This window comes from Eucalyptus grandis, chromosome 3 (assembly GCF_016545825.1).
Source record: "Eucalyptus grandis isolate ANBG69807.140 chromosome 3, ASM1654582v1, whole genome shotgun sequence".
NCBI lineage: Eukaryota > Viridiplantae > Streptophyta > Magnoliopsida > Myrtales > Myrtaceae > Eucalyptus > Eucalyptus grandis.
In genome coordinates, this window is record NC_052614.1 from 38,906,140 (window position 1) to 38,933,210 (window position 27,071).

The following is a 27,071-nucleotide window of genomic DNA, read 5'->3' on the forward strand; positions in this document are numbered from 1 at the left end:
AGGAGAAGGAAGAAGAAGAAATAGAAGCTGAAAAAGAAACAGAGGAGGAAAGACCTGAAGAAGAAAGAAGAGAAGAAGGAGAACCTAAAGAACACTCTTCTCCACCTGTAGGCATGGAAACAGGGGGAGATCAGGAGAAAGGAGTGAAGTCTTCATGTCCTGATGCAAGTGAAGGAGTCAGTCGCTCACTAGCAGACCCAGAGGATGTTTATACATCTCAATTTCCAGAAGAAGGTCATGAAGTTTCATCGCCAAACCTGCAAGATTATGCTGATCTACCATCATCTGCATTTACCCCATCAGATCGAGCCGAAGCAAGTACTCAAACTGATAATGGAGCAGATTTTCGCAGAATCATGGATATTCTTTTGGAGATGCGAGGTCAGATTTATGCCTTGGGATGCGAAGTTCAAAGCTTGAAGAATGAAGGTCAAGCTTCTTCCTGTTCATTGAATGATAAAATGCAAGCCCTCTCTGTTCGAATCGGCCAATGCCAAGAGTGAGGAGATTGCACAGCTAAAGGAAGACTTTAAAAGGCTGGAAGGCATCGTTCGCCTATGGAAGATTTCCAGCTTGTCCGCGTTCCCAAGCAATCTTAACTTCATCTCATCCTTTTTAATGATGACAAAAGGGGGAGAGATGCAAGATTTGATCAAAAACCTTTCATTCAACTTTTAATTGTTTGTTGGATTGTTTTGTGGTTTGAATCTGTTTGACTTTGGTTTGTGTCTGGATGAGAACTGAACTAGACTTGGACTTGACTGCTTCTATTAACTAATATTGATATCTTATGGATGGCTTCATCATATACTTGGACTAACCTATTTTCTGTGGTTGCAGATTCTAGTGTTATTCTCATGTTAAGCCATTTACCTCTATAAGATATGCATATGTGTTTGAGAAATGTTTTGCGAGTCAAAGATATCCAAATCTCGCAGGAAAGTTTTGTCACCATCAAAAAGGGGAGATTGTTGGAGAAATCTTCTTGAAGTGTTTTGAAGTTGACAAATCGTTTCTATCGCCTAGTCGAAGGCTTGCGACTCTACTATTTAAAGTCTCGAAGACCTTGGGACAGCCCGGACTCAAGACTCAAAGTCTATCCTCATTGACCAGTCACTAATCCGTTGAAGAAAGGTTATCCAGAACTAGATGTTTCGTTGAGGATTTAACCCTGTCAACTGGAGAAGATCTCATGGCTGGAGAAGACATAAACGGAGTCCTTTGATTGATCGAAGACTGATTCGATATTTGAAGATCCGGCGATTGCCTAAATATTATTGGAAGGTTCTCGCTTATGGAAACCGAGATCCCGATTGTATGGGCGAACAGATTGATGGGCTATCAACACGTTCCTTTAATAGCTTGAACAATCTTCCTAATTGATTCCGTCCAACGGGTAGATTGGAGGAATTCCTTTGGTAAGTGCCAACGGGTATGATGGCATAAAGGAGTATATAAGAAAGACTGTCTTAGTTGTTCAAGGTGTGCGCGATAGAAGAATTCCAAAGTCTGAAGCTCCTTTTTGTTTAGACAAATCCTTTGAGCGAATATTTGTATACGAAAGAGAGTCTATATTTGTGAGAAATCTTGAGGAGGTGTGGTAAAACATCTACACTGTGGAATCAAGGCAAAGCTGTGCTATAACCTCTCTCTTGTTCATAGTGGAATCCAGCCAATAGGCTGTCAGTGAAGAAGAGTGGACGTAGGCTTGATATAAGCCGAACCACTATAAACCACGTGTTAAATTTTCTCTTCTCCCAGTCTTACTTTGATTATCGTTTCCTCCAACTGTCTAGTATTGTGCAATTGATTGAGAAAAATTCTTTATATACCTATTCACCCCCCTCTAGGTACTCATACTAGCAATATCAGAAAGCCCATTGCCTTATAAGGCAACCCAGACCTCCTTCCCTAGGTGATGTGGGACAAGAGAGGGACCCATTCCTTGTGCACGTCCAGGGACCGAGGCGCGGACGCACCGCCATTCCTCCTCCCCGCGCACCACCGCTTGAGCCCTCACACTCTCCACCCCTTAGGAGCGCAGCATCCTCGCTGTGGCTCCACACACGGTCAGAAGTCAAATCTGATACCACTTGTAACACCCTGGGTCTCCACTAAAGCGGACACTAAGTGTATAGTGGAGACCTAGGGTGTTACATAAAACAACAAAATACTCTCACTACCCCACACTTGTTTCATGATTTTCATTACATTATTAAATCTAGATATCAACTAACAAGGATTAAAAATGCTAAAGTGGATACACACACTTTCTCATGGCATACGCGATCAAATATTTTTTCAGTCATATTAATAAATAAAAACAAACGCACCTAGATCACCTGATTGAAACATAAACCCATGCTCAAAATACTAAACATTATCTAGATCACATGATTGAAACATCAAAATCCTAATCACTATATATAACACAAAATACTCTCACTACCCCGCACTTTTTTCATGATTTTCATTACATTATTAAATCTAGATATCAACTAACAAGGATTAAAAATGCTGAAGTGGATACGCACACTTTCTTACGACATCCGCGATCAAATATTTTTTCAGTCATATTAATAAATAAAAACAAACGCATCTGGATCACATGATTGAAACATAAACCCATGCTCAAAATACTAAATATCATCTAGATCACATGATTGAAACATCAAAATCCTAATTACTCTATATATAACACAAAATACTCTCACTACGCCGCACGTGTTTCATGATTTTCATTACATTATTAAATCTAGATATCAACTAACAAGGATTAAACATGCTAAAGTGGATACGCACACTTTCTCATGGCATCCGCGATCAAATATTTTTTCAGTCATATCAATAAATAAAAACAAACGCATCTGGATCACATGATTGAAACATAAACCCATGCTCAAAATACTAATCATTATCTAGATCACATGATTGAAACATCAAAATCCTAACCACTCTATATATAACACAAAATACTCTCACTACCCCACACTTGTTTCATGATTTTCATTACATTATTAAGTCTAGATATCAACTAACAAGGATTAAAAATGCTAAAGTGGATACGCACACTTTCTCAGGGCATTCGCGATCAAATATTTTTTCAGTCATATTAATAAATAAAAATAAGCGCATTTGGATCACATGATTGAAACATAAAACCATGCTCAAAAAAGCAAACAAAGCATTGCTTATAAATAAAATAAAATAAAATAATTAGGGTTAATACCTCAAAAAACTCAAATTATACTAACTATGACACAAATATCCTAAATTTTTTTGTATCAGTAGAAATCCTAGGCTTGCCCATTGTGAAAAATATATTCTAAATGGAATTGAAATAGATCATATACATATATATATGTATATATATATATATATATTTGTATGTATGTATGTATGTATATATATATGTATGTATGTATGTATGTATGTATGTATGTATGTATGTATGTATGTATATATGTATGTATGTATGTATGTATGTATGTATGTATATCTATATATATATATATATATGTATGTATATCTATATATATATATATATATATGTATGTATATCTATATATATATATATATATATGTATGAATATGGGTTTGTTCGTGATGCAAAAAAAAAAAAAAGTTTGAGATATTTGTGCCACCATAGGCAAGTTTAATATTTTTTGCGATATAAAAAAAAAAAGCTTTGGGTATTTGTGCCATAGTGCAAATACTATGGGATTTTTTGTGATATTTGCCCAAAAAATTGAGCATTAGAAGTGCATGTGTCCACTTAGGCCCTGTTTGGTAAATTTTGTTTTTATTCCTTGAAACAACTATTTCTGTTCTTTTGTTCCGGGAACGAAAAAAGAATGAAAACCTGTTTGGTAAGATTTTTGTTCCTAGGAACAAAAAATCTATTTTTTTGTTCTCGAAAATTAGATTTAGAACAGAAACAAGAAATAGAAAAAAATGGCTTCTTATTCGCGGAAACAACTTCTAAAATCTATTTTTTTCTCTTTTCTCTCTTCTTCTATTTTCTTCTTCTCTTTCTTTTCTTCTTCTTCTTCTTACTTTTGGCCGATCGCCGGCCTTGGCCATGGCCAATGCCAGCGACTAGCCAAACGAGGGCTAGTGATCTCGTCAAAGCATCACAGCCCTCGGAGACGCTAAGCCACAGCAAGACTTGGCCTCGCCTTGGTTAGGTGAGGTTGACCTCACCCAAATCTGGCGAAGGCCAAGCTTGCCCAGCCACCAGCAAGGCTCGGCCTCGTCGGGCCATCGCCAAGCGTCCCGCTGGCAACGTCGACCTCGCCAAGCTAAGGCGAGGCCGACCTTGCGCTGCCTGGGTGAGGCCGAGACTCGCTATGGCCAGGTTGGCCTCTAGCAAGCTTGCTGGACCTCGCCCAACTGATCGCCGCCACAATGGTGGCCGGCAACTGACTAAAGAGAAAAAGGAAAAGGAAAAAATAATAAAAGAATTTAAAAAGTTAAAAGAAATTAAAAAAATCTAAGAATCTTACTAAACGTATTTCTATCCCAAGAATAAAAATTTTGGAAAGTTACCAAACGCGTTCTTTTGCTCATAAATTGTTTTCGAGAACAGAATTAGAAAAATCATTTTTGATAAAAAAAAAAATTGTTCCTCAAAGAAGAAATTCTACCAAACACACCCTTAAACAACTCTTCATTGTTTTTTATCGACGAAGACTAGCAAATGGTGCCACTTGACCGAGAAGTTAAAGACAGCATTTAGCGGGCTAGAAAAATTGGAAATTCTTGTCCTTAGCCTCGAACTATATCCGCAGTAGACTACCTCCACCATGTCGTTGCTACCAAGAGTGGATTGAACAGGATTTCACGAGTAACGTTAAAACCCATTCATGAGAAAACCCGGGAAATTTTTCGTGGAATCTATTGGAAGTATATCGAGAAACGGACGGAAAAAGAAGCTCCATAACAAGAAAAAAAAACCCTAGAATTGAATGAACCAACAATGCAATAACTCTTATGTTGAGAATCGAACGCGATGCCATTAATTTAATGTTGGAATTATGCTTGTTCGAGTAGGAAAGCAGTCTTGTCGAACCTAGCTTTATAGGGTGATGACGCTTGAAATGAAACAAGGATATGACTTGAACACGACGAAAGTCTACTTAGGAAAAATCCCGATGCGACTTGTTCCGATCATTCGAGACTTATGGAGACAAACACATTCTTATCATCTTTTAGTTATAAAAAAAAAAAAAAAAAGATTAATACTATGAAAAACTCCAAACATGTACATTTATAATAAATTTATCTCAAATTAAATTTTTGACTCCCAAAAACCATAAACTTATATATTTAAGATAGATTTACTCTCAGTTTCCGTTAATAATATCACGAAAAATCACAAACCGGTGCATTTGTGACAAAATTAGGGTATATTCGTCAATTGCCATATGTCGTCCAACTCAGCAATTTGACTCTAAAATTTAACGGATGATAAATTTGTCATGGATATATTAGTATGAGATTTTTTATTATATTAATTTAAAAAAAAAAAATAGCGGATATGAAAGTGACAGGAATTAATCCCCCCTTTCTACATTCGACTGACACTCCTAATCCCTGTTCCTGACTTCCAATGGCCTCCCACCCCCAAAACAATGGCGCTCCTCCACCACTCAACCGCCATCCCCCGCCACCGTGCATCCGTCTCCTCTGGCACCCTACTCAGTTCTCCATCCTCGACCGCCCCCTCCCTGACACCTTCCGCTTCCTGAACCCCTGGGAATCACCACTCCCCCTCAGCAACTTCCTCTCCTCCACTGATGCCGGCGCCACCAAGGCAATCCTCACCTCCGGCATGAGTCCGATCACCACCGACATGCTCTGGTGGCTCCCGGAGGTCCGCCTTGTCATCACCACCAGCGCAGGCCTTAAGCACATCGACTTGGCAAAGTGCCGACGGCGTGGGATTGTGATCACCAACACAGGAGACACATACTCGGAGGACACGGCGGATTTGGCCACCACTGTGCCACCAGACTGGTTGACTTGAATTGCCAATGAACTTGCACATCAAAATCATAACCACTCTATATATAACACAAAATATTCTCATTACCCCATACTTTTTTCACGATTTTCATTACATGGTTAAGTCTAGATATCAACTAACAAGGATTAAAAATACTAAAGTGGATACGAACACTTTCTCACGGCATCCGTGATGAAATATTTTTTTCAGTCAGTAATAAATAAAAACAAACGCATGTAGATCATATCATTGAAACAGAAACCTATGCTCAAAAAAGCAAATAAAGCATTGCCTATAAATAAATAAATAAATAAATAAAATTAGGGTTAATACCTTAGAAAGCTCAAATTATACCAATTATGACACAAATACCCTAAATTTTTTTGTATCAGTAAAAATCCTAAACTTGCCCATTGTGACAAATTTACTCTAAATGGAACTGAAATAGAGAATATATATGTCACATATGTATAAATTTGGATTTGTTTGTGACGCAAAAAAAAGTTAGTGGCATTTGTGCCATAGTGGGCAAGTTTAGAACTTTTTGTGATATTTAAAATAAATTAAAAAAAAAAAAAGCTTTGGGTAGTTGTACCATAGTGCAAATAGTATGGGATTTTTTGTGATATTTACCCAAAAAATTGAGCATTAGAAGTGCATGTGTCCACAACTCCGCATTGTTTTTGATCGACGAAGACTAGCAAATTGTGCCACTTGACTGAGAAGTTAAAGACAGCAGTCAACAGCTCAGAAAAATCAGAATTTCTTGTCTTTAGCCTCGAACTATATCCGTAGTAGACTATCTCCTTCATGTCATTGCTACCAAAAGTGGATTGAATAGGATTTCACGGGGAACATTGAAACCCAACTACAAGAAACCTGGGTGTTGTACTTAATTAGTACGTCTATGATGGGGTGCGATTGGAACGCACCATTTCGTCTTGATATGCTACGATAGAAAGACACCCTTTGAAAGGGTGTGATGGAGTCATATAAAAGACTCCTGAAGACAACCGTTGGCACGGTTGGCAAAACATACGCTCAGAAATTCTCTCCTTTTCTTGTCCCCTTTCCATCAAAGAAAACGAAGGCGTTTCATTTCTCCTTTACAAGAACAATTAGCATTTACGCTGTGGAAATCGGATGTTTTCCTCGTGATTACATTCAAACCAACATGAGGTAATATTGTTCGTGATTTATCCACAATTCCACGATCGTTCTGGGGTAAATTGTTGACTGCTTATCGGAAACAAGTAAGTCATCTTCCACCCACTTGAATTCCAACAATGGTATCGAAGCCCTGTTGTGATTTCTGCCTTGTTTTTCATCGAATTTTCTAGTTTACCATTTGATATCGAGATCAAGAGTATGACATCTACATTGTTTGGATGTTTATTGCTCAGAATTGCTATCTAAATCGTTAAAAATGAACCGAAGCGAATATCGGTTTCAGGGTCACGTACACCGGTACGGTTTTGGCCATTTTTTGGAATAGGCCAAAATCAATTTTCAAATATATAGGGTTAAAGTACTCGTTGAGACGAGTCCAACGGTGGGTCGAGCGCCACCGAAGGAGGCTGGACGCGCACACACACGCAGCCAGAAGCCACTGTACGTGGGCACCACGCGCTAGGAACGCTAGCACGTGAGCGTCACGCATGCGTTGGCGAACCGACACGTGCTAACGTCATCCAATGGTCGGTAACCACCGAATGATGTCATAGATAACGTCATCGCCGACGGCAGTTGGCCGATCGGTCTTCGATCGGCGACCAACCCGCGACCCGACCCAACTCGACCCGTGGCCCAACCGGAGACCTAACCCGACCTGACCGTTGACCGGCCAATGGGTCAAACCAGTCAACTGGTCCGTCGGTCAATCCGGTCGGACCAGTCACCAGTTGGACTGGTCGAATCGGCCAGGAGACGTTAGGCTCGCTGGCGCGTGCATCACACATGCCCCACAATCAGGCAGCGCGTGTGAGCGCGTGGGAGGTTCGATTGGAGCGTGGTCGGCGGTGTTTGGTTCGTATGAATGTGATCTAAACTGTGGTATAATTATTTTTTATATTTGAGTTTTATAAATGTATAAAAATGTGTAGGGAACCCTGAGTACGCGTTTTTTTGGGGTTTAAATGCATAGTTTATTCATTTATAGCTTGTATTTTCTTATGTTTTAGGCGATACAATAGCTAGCCTATATGAAAATGATGTCATATATGCTGTCTAGACCTTAGTTCGATGATAGCATGTATATAGTTTAATATACTTGTAATTTTCTAGTTCCAAGAAAATTCGAACAATGGTAAGAAATCCTTGTTTCTCCATTACATGTTGAATTGTAATTTTAATTATAGTTGCAGCATGATTATTTTGTATACGTTGGTTTACATCATACTATTCTTTTTGTGTTGATGGAAAAATGTAGAAATTACATAAGGTCATATAATTATTTTTTCTAGTGGAAGTTCGTAGGTTGGTAGAACTCAAAGGAGTTCTCACCTAGAACTTAAAATTTGTGCAAATTAAACTAATTAATGATAATAGAACAATCGTACATGGAAGCTGATTGGGAACATAGTGAACTTTCGTTTCTATGTCTTTTGTTAAATTATCATTAATTTAGTTTGTCTTTGCTGCAAATTAAATATGTGTGTTACTCTGAAAAGTGTGCTAGTATTGATTATGCGTCTATTATGTCAATGTGTTATAATAATTGATTATGCCTTCGACATTCAAAACCATTGTAGCTGACCTCAATAAGAGTAAGAAGTTGAACGGTGACAATTATGATATTTGGCACCGAAAGGTTTAGTACGTCCTTGAGGAGCAAGAGGTTTTGGAAACCCTCAACCACACCATGGATAAACCTGAGCATGGAACTTCAGCTCAACACAGGAGAGATCTAGAAGCTTATCAAGCTTGGAAAAAGAAAAATAGCATTACTCGCATCACGTTGCTAAGCTATATGCAAGATGATCTCGTGTGAGTTTGAAAGTTAGGATAAAGCTCAAGTAATGTGAGTTGCCTTGAAAGATACTGCCACTAAATTGAGGAGACTCACCATCAAGTTTGACACATACCGAAAACGCCCAAATGTAACGATGAGGCAGTATCTTCGGGAGATATCAAACATGATTCGTGAGCTGAAGTCAGCAGGTCACTCCCCTACTGATAACAACAAGTTCATGCTGTTATAAGGTCTCTTCTTGATAATTGGGAGCATATGAAAATCAATATGACGCATAATGAGAATATTGTCACTTTTGATGATATTGCGCATCATTTGGAATTAGAGGATGAGCGCCTGGAGGCTGCGAGATCCTCTACCTATGCTTATGTTGCTAAATCGAGTTCGCGCAAAGCTTTGGGCTTCAAGCACAACAACAAAGGAAAGAAGACTAATCAAGTACCTAAGAGGGCTAAGACCTTCCGACGTAGAAACATGGTGGGAAGAAGAACAAGGCTAAAATGAAGTACTACAATTGTGGCAAAATGGGTCACTTTGCTCGTGAATACACTGAGCTGAAAGAGGTACCCTATTACACCATTACTTTATGTAATGTTTTTGTTTCTAGCACTGTGATGCTTGCTAAATCTCATCCAATGTGGACTGTAGACTCAGGAGCAACAGATCACGTAGCTAGAGACCGAGAAGCATTTGTGGAGTATTGTCGGATACAGCCTGGAAGAAAATGGATATATGTTGGGAATAATTCAAAAATTGAAGTGAAAGGTATCGGCACATGTAAATTAATTTTACATGGTGGTCAAAGCATATTCCTACATGATGTCCTCTATGCTCCAGATATTTGATGAAACTTTGTCTCCGTAGTTGTTCTTCTTAGCCTAGGTTATGTATTGAATTTTCATGGTGATTACATTGACATTTTGTATAAAATAGTTTATTATGGTTCAGGTCATGTATCGAATGGTTTTATTATTAATGTCAATAGTTGTTTTTCTTTAATTGCATCTTCTAGTAATATTGAGATTGATGCAAGTACTTGGCATGCTAGATTAGGTCACATCCGGTTACAAAGAATGCAAAGATTAGCTAAAGAATGTCTTTTAAAGTCACTCACTAATGTTAATCTACCCGTATGTGAACATTGTCTAGCGGGAAAAGCAACTAGAAAACCATTCAGTAAAGGGACTAGAGCCGAATTTCCATTACAACTCATATATACTGACATTTGTGGTCCTTTGTGAGATAGCTAGTATAAGCACCTAGAGAGGGGTGAATAGGTATAAAAATAATTTCTCGAGATAAGAGAGCAATACTAAGCAGACAATAGAAAAGAAGTTATCCTTTGGTTAACAAAACAAATTATGATCAAAGTAAAGTAAAGAGTATGGAAGAGAAAATTGAACACAAGGTTTATAGTGGTTCGGCTTATTCCAAGCCTACGTCCACTCTTCCGCACTGACAGCCCACCGGCTGGATTTCACTATGAACAAAAGAGTTATTACAACAAGTCTCTCCCTTGATTCCACAGTGTAGAAGTTTTACCACACTTCCTCAAGGTTTCTCAGAATATAAACTCTCTTTTGCGTACACGATTTCACTCAGTAAATGAATTGACTAAGAACAAAGAGCTTCAGACTTTGGAATTCTTATATCGCACACACACTCGAACAACTGGAACGTCTTCCTTTTATACTCCTTTATGCCATCATACCCGTTGGCACTTACCAAAGGAATTCCTCCAATATACCCGTTGGACGGAATCAATTAGGAAGATCATTCGAGCTATTAAAGAAACATGTCGATAGCCCATCAATCCTACTCGCCCATACAATCAGGATCTCGGTTTCCATAAGTAAAACCTTCCAAGTATACTTCGCCAATCATCGGATCCTTAATCTCTGAATCAATCATGATCAATTAAAGGATTCCGTTATGTCATATCCATCCAAGAGATCTTCTCCGGTCAATAAGGTCAAATCCTTAATGAAACACCAAGTTCTGGATAACCCTTCTTCGACGGTCTAGAAACTGTCAATGAGAATAGACTTTGAGTCTTGAGTCCGACAAACCGAGGTCTTCGACTTTGAATAGAAGAGTCTGCAAATCTTCGACTAGACCGATGGAAACGTTTTGTCGCTTCAAAATACTCCAGGAAGATTTCTCCAACAATCTCCCCATTTTTGATGGTGACAAAACTTTCCTGCAGATTTGAATAACTTTGACCTGCAAAATATTACTCAAGTAAATATGGATATCTTATAAAGATAAATGGCTTAATGATAACACTAGAATCTGCAACCACAGAAAATAGGTTAGACTTTCATGTGAGTAAAGCCATTCATAAGATATCAATAATACTTAATATAAACAGTCAATATAAGCAGTCAAATCCAAATTCCAAATTCAATCCACATCCAGACACAAAAGTCAAGTCAAACAAAAAAAAAACCAAAGTTCAACAAGTTTAAGTTTCAAAGTTTCAAATCTTGCATCTCTCCCCATTTTTGTCATCATAAAAAAGGTTGAGATGGAAAGAGAATGGATTCAAGAATGCTTGGAAACACAAACAAGCTGGAAATCTCTCATTGACTGGACAATGCCTTCCAGCTTTTTCAAGTCCTCCTTCAGTTGTGCCACATCTTCACCCTTAGCATTTGCCTGAATCTGAAGAGAAAGGGCTTGGATATGATCATTCAAAGAAACTGAAGAAGCTTGACCTGCATTCTGCAAATTCTGAACTTCGCATCCCAGAGCATATATCTGACCCCACATTTCCAAGAGAACATCAAGAATTCTGCGAAAGTCTGCTGAATTATCAATCTGCGTACTGGCTTCTGCACGATCAGATGGAGTAAAGGCAGACGATGGCAAATCGGCATGGTCACGCAGATTGGGCGATGAAACATCATGTCCCTCCTCAGGAAATTGAGAGGCATAGATGTCCTCTGGATCTGTTGGAGAGCGACTGACTCCCTCACTGTAAATGTGGATATGAGGACATTCCTCTTTTCTCACGGTCTCCCCCTGTTTCCATGCCTTCAGGTGGAGAAGAGTGTTCCTCATGCTCTGTTTCCGCTTGATCTCCTCTCTCTCTTCTTCTTCTTCAATTCTTTCCTCCTCTTCATATCCTTCTTCTGCTTCTCTCTCCTCTGTTTGTCTTTCCTCTGCTTCTTTCCCCTCTGCTTCCAAATTTTCTCTTTCTCCAGTCCTCTGTTCTATCTCATCTGTGTCCTTATCTTGTCTCTCCATTGATTCTGGAACAGAACGACTCAAGTTCTTCAATGCCATAGCAAAAATGGTGATGTCTTCCTCATCATCTTCATCCTCAACGATGAAAGCTCTTCTTTTCTTGGATGGAGCTACCATGGGCTCCTTTCCTTTTCTCTTTGCACCCGAAGAGACTTGATGAGACTTAACAGGGGTTTTCTCCTTGAATTTATCCAACGCCTTGTTGAGTTCCTTCAGACGCATTTTAGAGACCATTTTTAGTCCCACCACCATTTGATCGCACGATCGAACACAGAGAATTCGTGGAGGCTGAAATTCAAATGTCTGAATAACTTTGTCACAAGAGCTGGATAAGGAAGTTGACCCTTATCCTTCACCACTGCCATGTACATGTGGAACATAATAGTATGTGGAAGAGAGAACTTTTTCCCTGCATTGATGGCATACATCAGCTTTGCCTCTGAGTTTGAAACATCAGTCTTTGAAGTAGATTTTGGTCTGAGGCAATTAATCACAATCTTGTGAAGCAGAATGTGCTCATCCTTGAGTAGGAAACCTTTCCCTCTATCCTTCTATCCTTAACAAGTTCCAACGTAGTACGAGCAATAGAGACATTGATAGGTTGATATCTCCCTCTCTCAACCCCAATCACATCAGCCAACATATCTACATCCACCACATAGTCCTAATCTCGGACACTAAAGAGAATCTATTCGCATCCAAGAAACTAAGATTCGAATAGAAATAAGCAACGAGTTCAAGATAGGCTTCAGAGAGTCGAATAGAACTGCTCAAGTTGAAGAAGACTGAATTTTTCCCTCAATTTAACATTCACAGCATCAAGGAAATCAAAGTCCACACTTCTAGGGTTTATCACCCCACGCTTCAACAACTTAGAGTATAGATGCTTTTGTTCCTCCGATCGAAACAAGTCTGTCCTTTTTCCCCAAATTTTTGCCGCAACACCCATTCTCGGTTGAAACTGACTGTACAACTTATCATCATCATTCCCATCTATTTGATTCAGCCCTCCAACGCGAGGATCGATTGGAATATTTGTCATTACTTCTTCTACCAATCCAGCAGGGGCAATTCCCAACCGTTCCATTGTGCGTAAAAAGAAGGTTTCATTTTTGTACCCTTTGTCTTTCAGAAATTCGTCAATGTAGTTCAAAGGAGTTCCACCCCTTTTTAAAGCACGATAAAGCTTATAGGTAAAAGAGGGCTTAAAGACTCTTACAGGTTCTGCATCTTCAATTATTTCTTCCTCTTCTTGTCGAGCAACCTCCTGTTGTCTAGATTGAGAAGATGGACGCTGCTGAGAATGTTGTGGGCTCTGCTACTGACTAGGAAACTCTTCTTCCTCGATGAGATCAAAGTGCGTAGGCCCCTCACGCATTTGATGTGGTCCCCTGTTTGCGATCCTCGAAGACTTCCTTTGAGACGACATCTTTCACAGTCTTTGAAAGATTCCAAGCTTAACTTTCCCAAGAAAGATGATAACTTTTCGAAGATTAAACAAGAGAAGAAGACATAAATGGAAGATCGATTCTTTCTTAGGGTTTTTGAGAGTAGAGCGAAGAAGAAACACAGTGTATAAAATAGTCGAAGAGAGGCATACGGAACGTCATAAAGGAAGTAAAAATATGCCTTTTTTTAAAAAAATAACTGCCCTTTTTCGAAAAAAAACTAGATAATTGTCATTTCAAAAAATAACTCCTTTTTCGAAAAGGAAACGTTGCAATAATCACGTCAATTAAAGATAGCAATAATCAAACACGATTGATGATCGTACCTTTTCGAGATGAGATTCGAGATATAGGAAAGTAAAATGACTTACGAAAGAAAAACCTGATCGTCTGAGTCTAGAAGTCTCTAGACTTTAACTTCTTCAAACTTCAAGATGCTGAGTCTAGAACGGATGATTTCAAATTGATTTTTCTCCAAAGGCTTTGTAAATATATATACCAGTTGGTTCTTTGAGTCAACAAACTGAATTGAAACTTCTCCATTTTGAACGTGATCTCTAATGAAGTGATGTCGAATCTCTATATGCTTTGCTCTTGAGTGAAGAATTGGATTCTTGGTGAGATTGATTGCCCTGGTGTTGTCACAGTTAATCTTCGTGCATGAATCTTCAATTCCAACGTCTCTTAGATGTTGTTTTATCCACAGAATTTGTGAACAACAACTTCCAAGAGCTACATACTCTGCTTCTGCTGTAGAAAGAGCTACTGTACTTTGCTTCCTTGAAAACCAAGATACTGTCATGCTTCCAAGTAGTTGACAGGTACCCGAGGTGCTCTTTCTATCAACTCTGCATCCGGCTTGGTTTGCGTCTGAATATCCGAGAAGGGTAAAGTCTCCCTTTTTAGGATACCAAAGACCAATGCTCGAAGTTGATGCAATGTATTTGATAATACGCTTTGCAGCACTTAGATGAGATTCTTTTGGATCTGCTTGAAATCTGGCACAAATGCAAACACTTGCCACTGGTGCGTAAGTCATCCCTTCTTCTTGTGTATATCCCTTGGCCACGAGTCTTGCTTTGTTTCTTATGACCTTTCCTTTCTCGTCCATCTTGTTCTTGAAAACCCATTTAGTTCCAATAATAGATTTACCTTTCGGTTTAGGAGTCAACTCCCAGACATCATTAATGCTGAATTGCCTCAGTTCTTCTTGCATAGCTTCAATCCAGCTTTCATCAGATAAAGCTTCTTCTATACTTTTGGGTTCTATTTCAGAAATAAGAGCCACAGCACTAGAATCTTCGCGCCTTTTGGATCTTGTGCGAATTCCTTCATTAATGTCGCCAATAATGAGATCTTTGGGATGACTGGACTTATGCTTCCAATTACTGGTTGATTTGTCAAGTTGATGATCACTTTCTTCATTTGAATCTTCAACAATCATTTGATGCTGGTCTTTCGAAGTCTGAGCTGCTTCTTGAGATTTTGACTTTGTAAAGTCTAGAGCAGGTTCAAATTCTTCAAGATGAGTCTGAATAGATTCGTTTTGCATGGAATCTTGGAATTTGACATTCATTGATTCCTCCACAAATTGAGATTTCTTGTTGTAGACTCTGTAGGCTTTGCTTGAGGTAGAATATCCAAGGAAGATGCCTTCGTCTGATTTTTCTTCAAACTTGCCAACTCGATCATTTGCATTTTTCAATATAAAGCATTTACATCCAAACACATGAAAATATGAAACAATAGGCTTCTTTTCTTTGAATAACTCATAGGGGTTTTTTTCCGAATTGGTCTTAGAAAAGCTCTATTAATAATATAACATGTTGTAGAAACTGCTTCAGCCCAAAAACGTGAAGAGATGTTACTTTCAATTAAAAGAGTTCTAGCCATTTCTTGAAGCGACCTATTCTTTCTTTCCACAACTCCGTTTTGTTCTGGAGTATATGGAGAGGAGAACAAATGCTGAAAACCAGATTCATCACAAAATTTTGTAAAATCTTGATTTTCAAATTCACCTCCATAATCTGTTCTTATGCTTGAAATAACATACCCTTTTTCATTTTGAACCTTTTTAGCAAACTTTTCAAAGTAAGATAAGGTTTCAGACTTACTTGCTAGGAAATATACCCAAGTAAATCGTGAGTAGTCATTGACAATTACTAGGCAATATTTCTTACCTCCAATGCTTTGAGTTCTGGTTGGTCCAAAGAGATCTATATGAAGAAGCTGCAGTACACGATTAGTGGAAACTTGATTTATTGGTTTAAAGGAATTTCTTACCTGCTTTCCCAATATGCATGGTGTACATAGATCAGACTTTTGGTATGATAGATTGGGTAAACCACAAACAAGCTTCTTTGCTGAAATTTTGGCTATATGCTTCATATTGATGTGCCCAAGCTTTCTGTGCCATAAGTTCGCTTCGTCTTGTATTGAGATTAGACATTGCGATTCATCTGGTTTCACATCCAAGAGGTAGATATTTCCATGTCTTCGACCCATGAATGACTAAGTAGAATCTTTACTGGTTCCTGAACATATTCCCTCTTGAAAGTTGATTTTGAAACCGGTATCACACAGCTGACTGATACTTTGCAGATTGTAGTTGAGTCTTTCCACTAAGGAAACATTGCTTATTGTGAGGTTTCCAATCTTTACAGTTCCAAATCCCACAATTCTTCCTTTGCCGTTTCCTCCAAATGAGACTTTCCCACCATTTACTTGCACGAGCTTTATGAAGCAATTTGAATCTCCTGTCATATGTCTTGAGCATCCACTATCCAGATACCATTTTACATTTTTCTTAATAGTGGCCTGCATTTAAAAAAGAGACTCAAACTTTCTTTGGTACCCATATTTTCTTGGGTCCATTGGTGTTAGTATGATATGCGGTTTTTGCCCATACTTTCTTAACAGGTTTCAAACCATAGGACATTCTTTTTCAAAATGATCTCGCACTATTGCACTTTGAACATCTCGAGAGCATTGCGACCTATCGGGTTTTACAAAAATCTTTTAAAATGATTTTTGTAAGTATCTCTTGTGGGTCTTTGCTTAATTATTTCCTTCACTTTAGGAAAATCAATTAAAGGAATGGTTTCCGCAGTCATTTCCAAACCTGATTTATTGAAATAAGGTCTTTGAACAGAAAGAATTTTTTCCAGTTTCTCAAATCCTATAGAAAATCTTTTAGAAATATTTGAAATATCATTTTTCAAGAATGCATTTTCTTTTGAAAGATTGCCTTCATTTTCTTTCAAGGTAGAAACATTTTTGTCTAAAACTTGGACCTTTTCTTTCAAAACATTTTCTTGTTGTTTTAGTGCAGAATTTTCCTTTTTTAGTTCGGAAATCATTTTAAGAGAAGTCTTAAGACTAAACACAACTCATCAATGTATTTAGAAACTTTAATAGGGATTTTAAAGTTACTTACCTCAAATTCACTGTCTGAATCTGAGTTTGTCTCGGAGTTTGAATCTGAATTCGATTGTGCCATCAAACATATATTGGCATAATCATCATCACTTTCTTCACACTCGTATCACTCCGTGGTTTCGCTTTAAGAGCCTTTCGATACTTTTCAGCTTTTCCTTTCTTCTTCCTCGAAGAAGACAGTTGGGTCTAATGTGTCCCTTTTTCTTACATTCAAAGTAGACTACATCTTTGTTTGATTCATCATCCTCAACAGACTTAGTCTGTTGCTTTTGAAAACTCTGTTTCTTTGGATTGAATCTTCTTCCTTTTCTGTTCAGCTTTCTGAATTTTCTTATCATGAGAGCAAGCTCCTCATCATCCATATCGTCTTCAGAGTCTGTAACATCAGAATCATCATTGGATTTTAATGCAATGGATTTCTTACATTTAGGATCTTCGTCTTCATTGATTCGTTCCACTTCATAAGACTGAAGAGTCCCAACCAACTCATCAACAAATAGTGGCATGATTCTTTGTGTCTCTCTTATTGAGGTCTTTATGTGATTCCAATCCTTGGAGAGTTCACGCAGTAGCTTGTTTACCTTCATGGGATAAGAAATTGGTTGACCATGATTTTCAAGACCATTCACGATTTCTGTAAAACGACTAAACATGTCAGTTATAGATTCTCCTGATTTCATTTTGAAGGCTTCATATTGACCGAGAAGAATGTTGATTCTAGTCTCTTTCACTCGATCGGTTCCTTCATAGGTAATGTGTAATCTATCCCAGACTTCTTTCACTGTAACACAAGAAGATATTCTATTATATTCAGTAGGTAACAAAGCACAATATAAAGAATAAATTGTTTTTGCATCAAGAGCTTGTCTATTGATTATCTCTTCCTGAGTCATGTCACTAGATTCAACAACTTCTTTTCCTCTCTCTGAGACAGATGCAGTTTTAGGAATGATTCCTTTTTCTACAACGTCCCATTCCATAGGATCCTTTGATCTTAGGAACGCCTTCATCTTGTTTTTCCATATGTTGTATTCATTTCCATCAAAGTAAGGCGGTCTGGTATTGCTTTGCCCTTCTACCAGCCTTGGAGCTAACATACTAGCCATGGATCTTTAACTCTGAAGTAAAACACTTCAAACAAAGTGAGTGCACCTAGAGGGGGTGAATAGGTGTAAAAATAATTTCTCGAGATAAGAGAGCAATACTAAGCAGACAATAGAAAGGAAGTTATCATTTGGTTAACAAAACGAATTATGATCAAAGTAAAGTAAAGAGTAGGGAAGAGAAAATTGAACACAAGGTTTATAGTAGTTCAGCTTATTCCAAGCCTACGTCCACTCTTCCGCACTGACAGCCCACCGGCTGGATTTCACTATGAACAAAAGAGTTATTACAGCAAGTCTCTCCCTTGATTCCACAATGTAGAAGCTTTACCACACTTCCTCAAGGTTTCTCATAATATAAACTCTCTTTTGCGTACACGATTTCGCTCAGTAAATGAATTGACTAAGAACAAAGAGTTTCAGACTTTGGAATTCTTCTATTGCGCACACACTCGAACAACTGGAACGTCTTCCTTTTATACTCCTTTATGCCATCATACCCGTTGGCACTTACCAAAGGAATTCCTCCAATCTACCCGTTGGACGGAATCAATTAAAAAGATCATTCGAGCTATTAAAGGAACGTGTCGATAGCCCATCAATCCTGCTCGCCCATACAATCAGGATCTCGGTTTTCATAAGTAGAACCTTCCAAGTATACTTCGCCAATCATCGGATCTTTAATCTCTGAATCAATCATGATCAATTAAAGGATTCCGTTATGTCATATCCAGCCATGAGATCTTCTCCAGACGATAAGGTCAAATCCTTAATGAAACACCAAGTTCTAGATAACCCTTCTTCGACGGTCTAGAAACTGTCAATGAGAATAGACTTTGAGTCTTGAGTATGGCAGTCCGGAGGTCTTCAGACTTTGAATAGAAAAGTCTGCAAATCTTCAGACTAGACTGATGGAAACATTTTATCAGCTTCAAAATACTCCAGGAAGATTTCTCCAACACTTTGAATGTGAGGATGAGGCATGGAGTCTCATATTTCATCACTTTCATAGATGATTTCACGCGTTTCAGTTATGTCTTTCTGATCTTCCATAAGCCAAAAGCATTAGACTAACTTAAACGATATATAACGATGGTAGAGAATCAGTTGAACAAAATAATAAAGGCATTGAGAACCAATCGCGGACGTGAGTATCTATCAAAGCAATTTAAGGCTCTTTGTGATGAAAATGAAGTTGTACGACAATTGATTATTCCTAATTTTCTATAACAAAATGTGGCTGCTGCAAGAAGGAATAGAACCCTATTGGAAATGGTTAGGTCTATGATGGCGCAAGTAAATTTACCTATCTCCTATTAAGGAGATGCGTTATTGACTACTGCTTATGTACTTAACCGAGTGCCCTCAAAATCGGTCACTTCCGCCCCTTATAAATTATGAACTAGTAGGTAACCAAACTTAAGTAATCTACGTCCATAAGGATGTGTATCTTATGTTCATGATTCTTCCCATAAATATGGCAAATTAGGTCCTAGAGGGAAGAAATGTATCTTTATAAGATATTCTTAATACTCCAAAGGGTACATGTTCATAGGTGAACAAGTTAATGGAAGTATGACCGAAATGGAGTCACGAGATGTCAGTTCTTGGAAAATGATTTTCCTAGTAAATGAGAGATTAATAAGGACTTCCAATTATATAAGATGAAAGATCCTAATAACATGCCCACTAATGTTGTAGATGGAAATGAAGATTTACCTCAACATACAAGACCTAGTGGAAATGTTGCATCGCCTGACGAACTGAATTCAAGAGAAATTCAATTGTGTAAAAATAATCATAAAAGTATTCATCGTCGTTGTTTTGAGATTGAAAGGGAAGCATTTATAATTGCTCAAAAAGACAATGCTGAGCCAAAGACTGTTCAAGAGACTCTCTCATCCTCTTATAAGAAATAATGGAGAAAGATTTTGGAAGATAAAATGGAGTCAATGAGGGCAAATCATGTCTTGGACTTGGTTGATCTATCACCCAATCGCAAGACCATTGGAAACAAATGGGTCTTTAAGATTAAGCGAAGGACGGATGGATCCATTGAAAAGTATAAGGCTCGTCTTGTGGCGAAAGGTTATACTCAACAGGAGGGTATAGACTATGAGGAAACATTTTCACCAGTAGTAAGGTTTGCCTTAATACGTCTTATCTAACCATCGTTGCACATTTGGACCTTGAATTACATCAAATGGATGTAAAAACGGCATTTCTCAATAGAAAATTAGATGAGGAAATCTATATGAAGCAGCCAATAGGTTTAATAGCTAAAGGTCAATAGCATAAAGTTTGCAAGCTTCATTGCTCAATATATGGCTTAAACAATCATCTAGACAGTGGTATCTTCGTTTTCATTAAGCCATAACCACTTTTGGTTTCACGATGATCGAAGAAGATCACTGTGTATATGTCAAGCGGTCCGAAGATAAATTTATGATTCTATCACTTTGTGTTGACGATATTTTATTGGCTGAAAATGACAAGGTTTTGGTTATCACCATAAAAGAATGGTTGTCCTCTAATTTTGAAATAAAGGACATGGGAGAAGCTACTTATATATTAGGAGTTAAGACCGAAAGAAATCAATCAAGGAAACTCCTTACTTTATCACAAAAGTCTTATATAATGAAGATTCTTGAACGTTTTAATATACAGTACTGCAATCCCATTGAGACCCTTGTCATGCAAGGTGAAGGCCTAAGTACTAAGAGATGTTCTAAGATTCCAGAAAAAATTAAAGTAATGGAAATTATTCCTTACGCTAGTGCGGTCGGAAGTTTGATGTATGCCATAATGTGTACTCGACCCGACATATGTTATGCCGTGGGATTAGTGAGCTGATATCAATCAAATACCGGTCAAGCACACTAAAAAGAATGGTTGTCCTCTAATTTTGAAATAAAGGACATGGGAGAAGCTACTTATATATTAGGAGTTAAGATCGAAAGAAATCAATCAAGGAAACTCCTTACTTTATCACAAGAGTCTTATATAATGAAGATTCTTGAACGTTTTAATATACAGTACTGCAATCCCATTGAGACCCTTGTCATGCAAGGTGAAGGCCTAAGTACTAAGAGATGTTCTAAGATTCCAGAAAAATTAAAGTAATGGAAATTATTCCTTACGCTAGTGCGGTCGGAAGTTTGATGTATGCCATAATGTGTACTCGACCCGACATATGTTATGCCATGGGATTAGTGAGCTGATATCAATCAAATACCGGTCAAGCACACTAAAAAGAAGTGAAGAGGATCCTGAGATACTTAAAAGGCACCATGGACTATCGACTTTGTTACCAAAGGAATGATTTACGCCTATTAGGCTATTCAGATCCTGATTGAGGTGGAGACCTCGATGAGCGTAAATCGACTTCTGAATATACGTTCTTGCTCAATGGAAGTGCAATTTCTTGAAATAACAAGAAACAGACATGCACGGCCTTATCTATGATAGAGGCAAAATTTATTACATACTCTGTCACAGTGCAAGAAGTAGTATGGCTAAAACGTTTCTTGAAAATTTTAGCCACTGTCACTGAGGTTCCAAGACCGGTGATAGTTTATTGTGATAGTCAAGCAGCCATTGCCTATGTGAAAGATCCTTAGTATCATGGAAGGACGAAACACATTGACATAAAGAACAACTTCATAAGAGAGATAATAGCATAGAAAGAAATGATCCTACAATACATTTCAACCTATAGAATGGTTGTTGATCCATTTACGAAGGCTATTCCTAGAAACATATTCTTGACCCATAGGATGTCACTAGGATTGCGTAAAATGTGATATGTGTTATTGTATAGGATCATTGGTTTATGTATATGTGGACATATGTATTGTACTTATTTGTTTATTGATGACTTGATATTTTATCAATAAGTACAAATCCATTATGAGACTAGCACAAGCACACATATATTATTGAAAAGTATATTAGCAGGTAATGATTGGCTCACTCACACGAGCAATCGTCTCAAGTGCTATAGTTAGCACGTTGAGATGAGACGTTATATACAAATAAATGCTGAAGAACAAGCTCAGTATATAAAATATGTCACCTTGATTAAAGTCAAGATGAGGTCTCTGATTTATTTATAATAAGATCGAACATAATAGTCCCACAATCATATATGCCTTAAAGATGCCGGATGCGAGTACTTAATTGGGTGCTATAGAAAGCGAGCTGATATAGCACTCAAGCTAAACATGAGTACGTGAGAAGCACGTGACTATGTTTAGGCTAAGATCCGTATAATTGATATATTTAATAAATGACATACACTCTTATAGAAAGAGAAATCCACTATAACATGTAATTCATACTACATGTGCATTGTACAACCGACAAGAGAATGTGAGTATAATTATCCCTATTTACTCATCATATGAGCTCTTGAGCTAATTTATAATTTACCTCATTTTGTGCTCTATGTTACTTCTGACTATATTTTCGAAGTGAAAGATCAATGTTGTTACTTTAGCATGTTACCAGCGATCATGAATAGATATGGCCTTATGGGACGTATTTAGAAAAACAGTTGTTCTGAAATGGAGAGTTATGAGTGCGAAAGAAGATTATTGTTGTTTTACATCTATCACATGTATTTATTGGTCGACCAATTATATCGCCTTATGTGGTTACGGATATAATTGTAAATACATTGTGTTTTTTAGAATAGTCAAGTATAGCCTTTAAGGGATAAGTATACTTCAATTGATGTAACAAAATATGTATGGGGCACTATGAGACATCAATTGTTTATTTCTTTTCGGGGTTGTAGCCATTATGTCATCCCTAACAGGTGCATAATTTGAGCCCCCAAGTGCAGGTGTAGTCACTGGTCGCACGACTTACTTACCAATATGAATTGTTTTGTAAAGTTAATGAATGTTGAATGCCTTAAATTCTTGAAAGAGCGCTATCAAGCCCATCATGTCCGAGTGGAAGATGTTGTACTTAATTAGTACGTCCATGATGGGGTGCGATTAGAACGCACCGTTTCGTCTTGATATGCTACGATGGAAAGACACCCTTTGAAAGGGTGTGATGGAGTCATATAAAAGACTCTTGAAGACAACCATTGGCACAGTTGGCAAAACATATGCTTAGAAATTCTCTCCTTTTCTTGTCCCCTTTCCATCAAAGAAAACGAAGGCGTTTCATTTCTCCTTTACAAGAACAATTGGCATTTACGCTGTGGAAATCGGATGTTTTCCTCATGATTGCATCCAGACCAACGTGAGGTAATATTATTCGTGATTCATCCGCAATTCAACAATTGTTCCAGGGTAAATTGTTAACTATGCATCGGAAACAGGTAAGTCTTCTTCCGCCAACTATCTAGGAAACTTTTTGTGGAATTTTCGAGAAGTATATTGAGAAACGGGTGGAAAAAGAAGCTCCAGAACAGACAAACAAAAATCCGAGAATTAAATGAACCAACAACGGAAACAATTCCCTCTTGATCAAGTGAAAAGAAAAAAAAAGAAGGAAACAAAACAGAGAAGATAGCCACTAGGGGTGAGCACAGTTCCCGGGTAACAGGGAACCGGGAACCGAACCGGAAGAGGGTCCGGTTCGGTTCCGGTTCTAAAGAAACCGGTTCGGTTCCCGTTCCCTTTTTTTTCTGGGAACCGGCGTTCCCGGTTCCGATTCTGTTCCCCGAAAAAGGGAACCGGGAACCGAACCGGAACCGGAACCGAACCGTCATAATTAAAAAAAAAAAAAAAACCCTAACGTCCGTCCGCAAGATTTCCCCCTCTGTGGATTCTTCCCCCTTTCCCTTTCTTCTCTCTCTCTCTCTCTTTCTTTTCTCCCCTTTTCCCTCGTCACGTCACTTCCTACCCCCTCAACTTTTTTCTTTTCTTCTCTTTCTCTCTTCTCTTTCCTCCTCTCTCGGCCAAAACCCTACCCCTTCTTCTTCTTCTTTTTCTTCTTCCTCCTCCTCTTGCTGGCTGCTGCTTCACCCACCACCACACCGCCGCCCCACGCCCTACTCACCACCACCTCTTGGCCACCGAACCACCACCACCCACCGCTCGTCCGACAAGCCGTCTCGCCGTTGAGCCCGACAAGCTGTCGCGCCGCCCCTCGCCGCCGTGAGCCACCGCTTCCGTCCCCAAGCCACCGTCACCACCTCTTGCCGCCGCCGCCTGAGATTAGCTTCCGGTCCGTACTGAAATGTCGCTCTCCGCGGCGTTCGGCGAGTGGCTGGAACAACCGGACCGGACCGGAACCAGCGCCTCTCTCTCCTCCAGTCTACTCCACCGTGACGCGATCTCTCGAACTTTTCGCGAGGCGATCGGTTTGGATCGGTAGCGGATGAGAGGTGCTGGAAATTTTTGCAGGCGAAGAGAGAGAGCTGCAAGCCGCCAAATCACTGGTCCTGGAGTCGAAGCGCGCGGCCATCAGGTCGATGGAAGAGAGGTGCTTGAGGCTCGAGTGGAGCCTGGCTTCGCAGAGCTTGAAGATCTCGGCTCTCGAATCTAAGATTGCCGCTCTCGATGCTGAGTACGACAACAATGTCCAACGACTGAGGTGAAGCATAGACTTGTCATCATAAGATTTTGGTCGCATGTTATGGCTTATTTATGCTTGATTTTAGGGAGTTGAAGTGCGAGGTGGAGGAGCTTGAGGAGGCGGAGAAGGAGAAGGATGGATTCTACCGAGCGCAGACCGGCGAAATGAAGGATTTTAAAGAAGCTACTAACGGATTCGTCGTGGATTGCCAGATTTGCTGGATCATTCTGTTAGCTGGATCAAAGGCTGCAAGGTGATAGCGATAACGATGAACTTTTATCGCTTGTTTGGCTACTATACCAGAGAATGAAGAAATATTATTTTCCCCTGTTATCTTCGCTCATGTTCGATTTTGATTTGATGAAATAGAGCTATGGTTCATCTTGAGTAGCATACGAGATAACTTGAAGATATAAAGTATCATGTTTTGATATTTTGTGACTGCAATTATTTGTGATGTGCTAACTACAAAATGAAGTGGATTTACAAGAGTCCATGCAATTGCTTCTCCCACAATATACCGTATAGGCGGAACTAGTTGGAGATGCTTCCATATGGTATGTTGCTTGAGACCAATATGCGACTCTGCACGAATGATTGATGGTGCTATGAACTGGTCTCAATCTCGTGAACTAATTCTTTGCTTAGTTTTTCAGCATGGTCGTCGTGGCCACCGGCAAATGAGTACACTCGAATGCGAATTGAAAAGCCCTTCAAAGCATTTTTGTGTAATTAGTTCTTTGTGTTTGTGATTTTGTTAACGTCAGTTTGTTCTCAATTTCCTTTGCTTCTCTGCTTTCCTGTGTCAGATCCAAAAGAAAGGAGCAGTTGAGGGCTCACGTTCTCTTCCCCGAGTAATATGTAAATTGCGAAGACGGCTCACTGGTCAAGAGCGAAATGCCAAGAGCCTATGCTCATACAACATGCCTGTAGTTATTATTATGAAACACATTAACGATAAGGAATCACCAAATTATACATTAGACAATGTTTTCTCTAGAAAACTATGAAATTAGTTGTCTATTTGGATGTAAAAGATTCACATTGCTGTGTATTGGCAAGTACTGAAAATGGAGGGCCAACTATTGAATTATTTCGGCTTCCGAATATTCGCTCCCACTACGAAAATGAAAAAAAAAAAAAAAAAAAAAGAACCTGTTGGAACCTGGAACCGACCCCGGAACCTGTGACAGGGTAGGTTCCAGGTTCTCGGTTCTGACGGGTAGGTTCCAGGTTCCAAAAATTGAGGAACCTGTACCCGAGGGTAGGTTCCAGGTTTCAGACGGAACCGAACCGGAACCGGGAACCGCTCACCCCTAATGGCCACATTCAGAAGCCAATTCGATGACGCCACCAATGCTTTCTCCAACGGTGGTTTTATGCCCCCTCTCAGTCCACTGCGCAGTTCGCCAATCCCTCTTCCGTCCCTCCTACTGGAGCAAGTAGTGTCGCACGCATTGGGAATGTCACAGTTTGTGCTAATCAACACTCGTGAGTTGCTTCCCTCTTAAGTGTTGTGCTGGGGATGGAACGGAGAGTTGGGGATTTTGAAGAACCAAAATCTGATCAATGTATTTTACCAAAAATAAAAATAAAATCTTATCAAGGTAATGCTAAATACAAGTATGCGTGATTTGCATTGTCTTTCTGTCATCAACGGTTAATAAACGCGAAGTGGAATGCTGCTGGGTAGTATCTTTGGAGGATGTCGAAAAATTTAGCGTGATTCAACAATGGGAATTCAGATTGGTCAATTTATTCCAGTATGCAAATCACGTCACATAGTTCAAGAAAATTTTCTGCTTCTTTGATAAATGGATCTCATATGAAGCTAAGATTGTCTTCACTACCCTGTCAAGCAGTGGTAGAAATTTATTCTCTCGCCTTTCTCATGGTTTCGACATGGCAGTCATTGATGAGGCAGTGCAAGCCAATCAGGTGGCAGTTCTTCCTTCCCTTTCTCTTGGTGCTACTCAATGTTTCTGTTTGTGGATCCACAGCAGCTTCCTGCCACTGTTATCGGACTCTGCTACATATCAGGAGACTTTTTGATAGAATTCAGCAAGCTGGATTGTGCAACAATGTTGTTGTCTGTTTAGTATAGGATGCATTCACAAATCCATGATGTAACCTCCAGAGACTTTTACCAAGAATGCCCAATCAATAGTGAGACTATGGTGAAGTAACCTGATTAAATATATTACAGGAATCCACTGCCTAGATCTTAATGATATTACATATGGTCGGGAATCCCGTTGAGGTCGTTCTGTCTCTTACCATAGGGGTGTCAAAAAAGCTCGACCCGACCCAACCCGACC

At 39.0% G+C, this 27,071-nt stretch overlaps 2 protein-coding genes across 2 annotated transcripts; both read left to right on the plus strand.

Annotated features, from left to right (window-relative positions):
- Positions 1 to 5,611: 5,611 nt before the first annotated feature.
- LOC104439619 (glyoxylate/hydroxypyruvate reductase HPR3-like) lies at positions 5,612 to 6,028 on the plus strand. Its single transcript, XM_010052657.1, has one exon. It carries the CDS (start codon positions 5,612 to 5,614, stop codon positions 6,026 to 6,028), a length of 417 nt encoding a protein of 138 aa, XP_010050959.1.
- An 18,502-nt stretch (positions 6,029 to 24,530) lies between these two features.
- Positions 24,531 to 25,858, plus strand: LOC104439618. The gene is made up of 3 exons (XM_039308560.1): positions 24,531 to 24,771; positions 24,839 to 25,006; positions 25,563 to 25,858. Exons 1-3 carry the CDS (start codon positions 24,650 to 24,652, stop codon positions 25,609 to 25,611), a joined length of 339 nt encoding a protein of 112 aa, XP_039164494.1. The 5' UTR covers positions 24,531 to 24,649; the 3' UTR covers positions 25,612 to 25,858.
- The last annotated feature ends 1,213 nt before the right edge of the window (positions 25,859 to 27,071 follow it).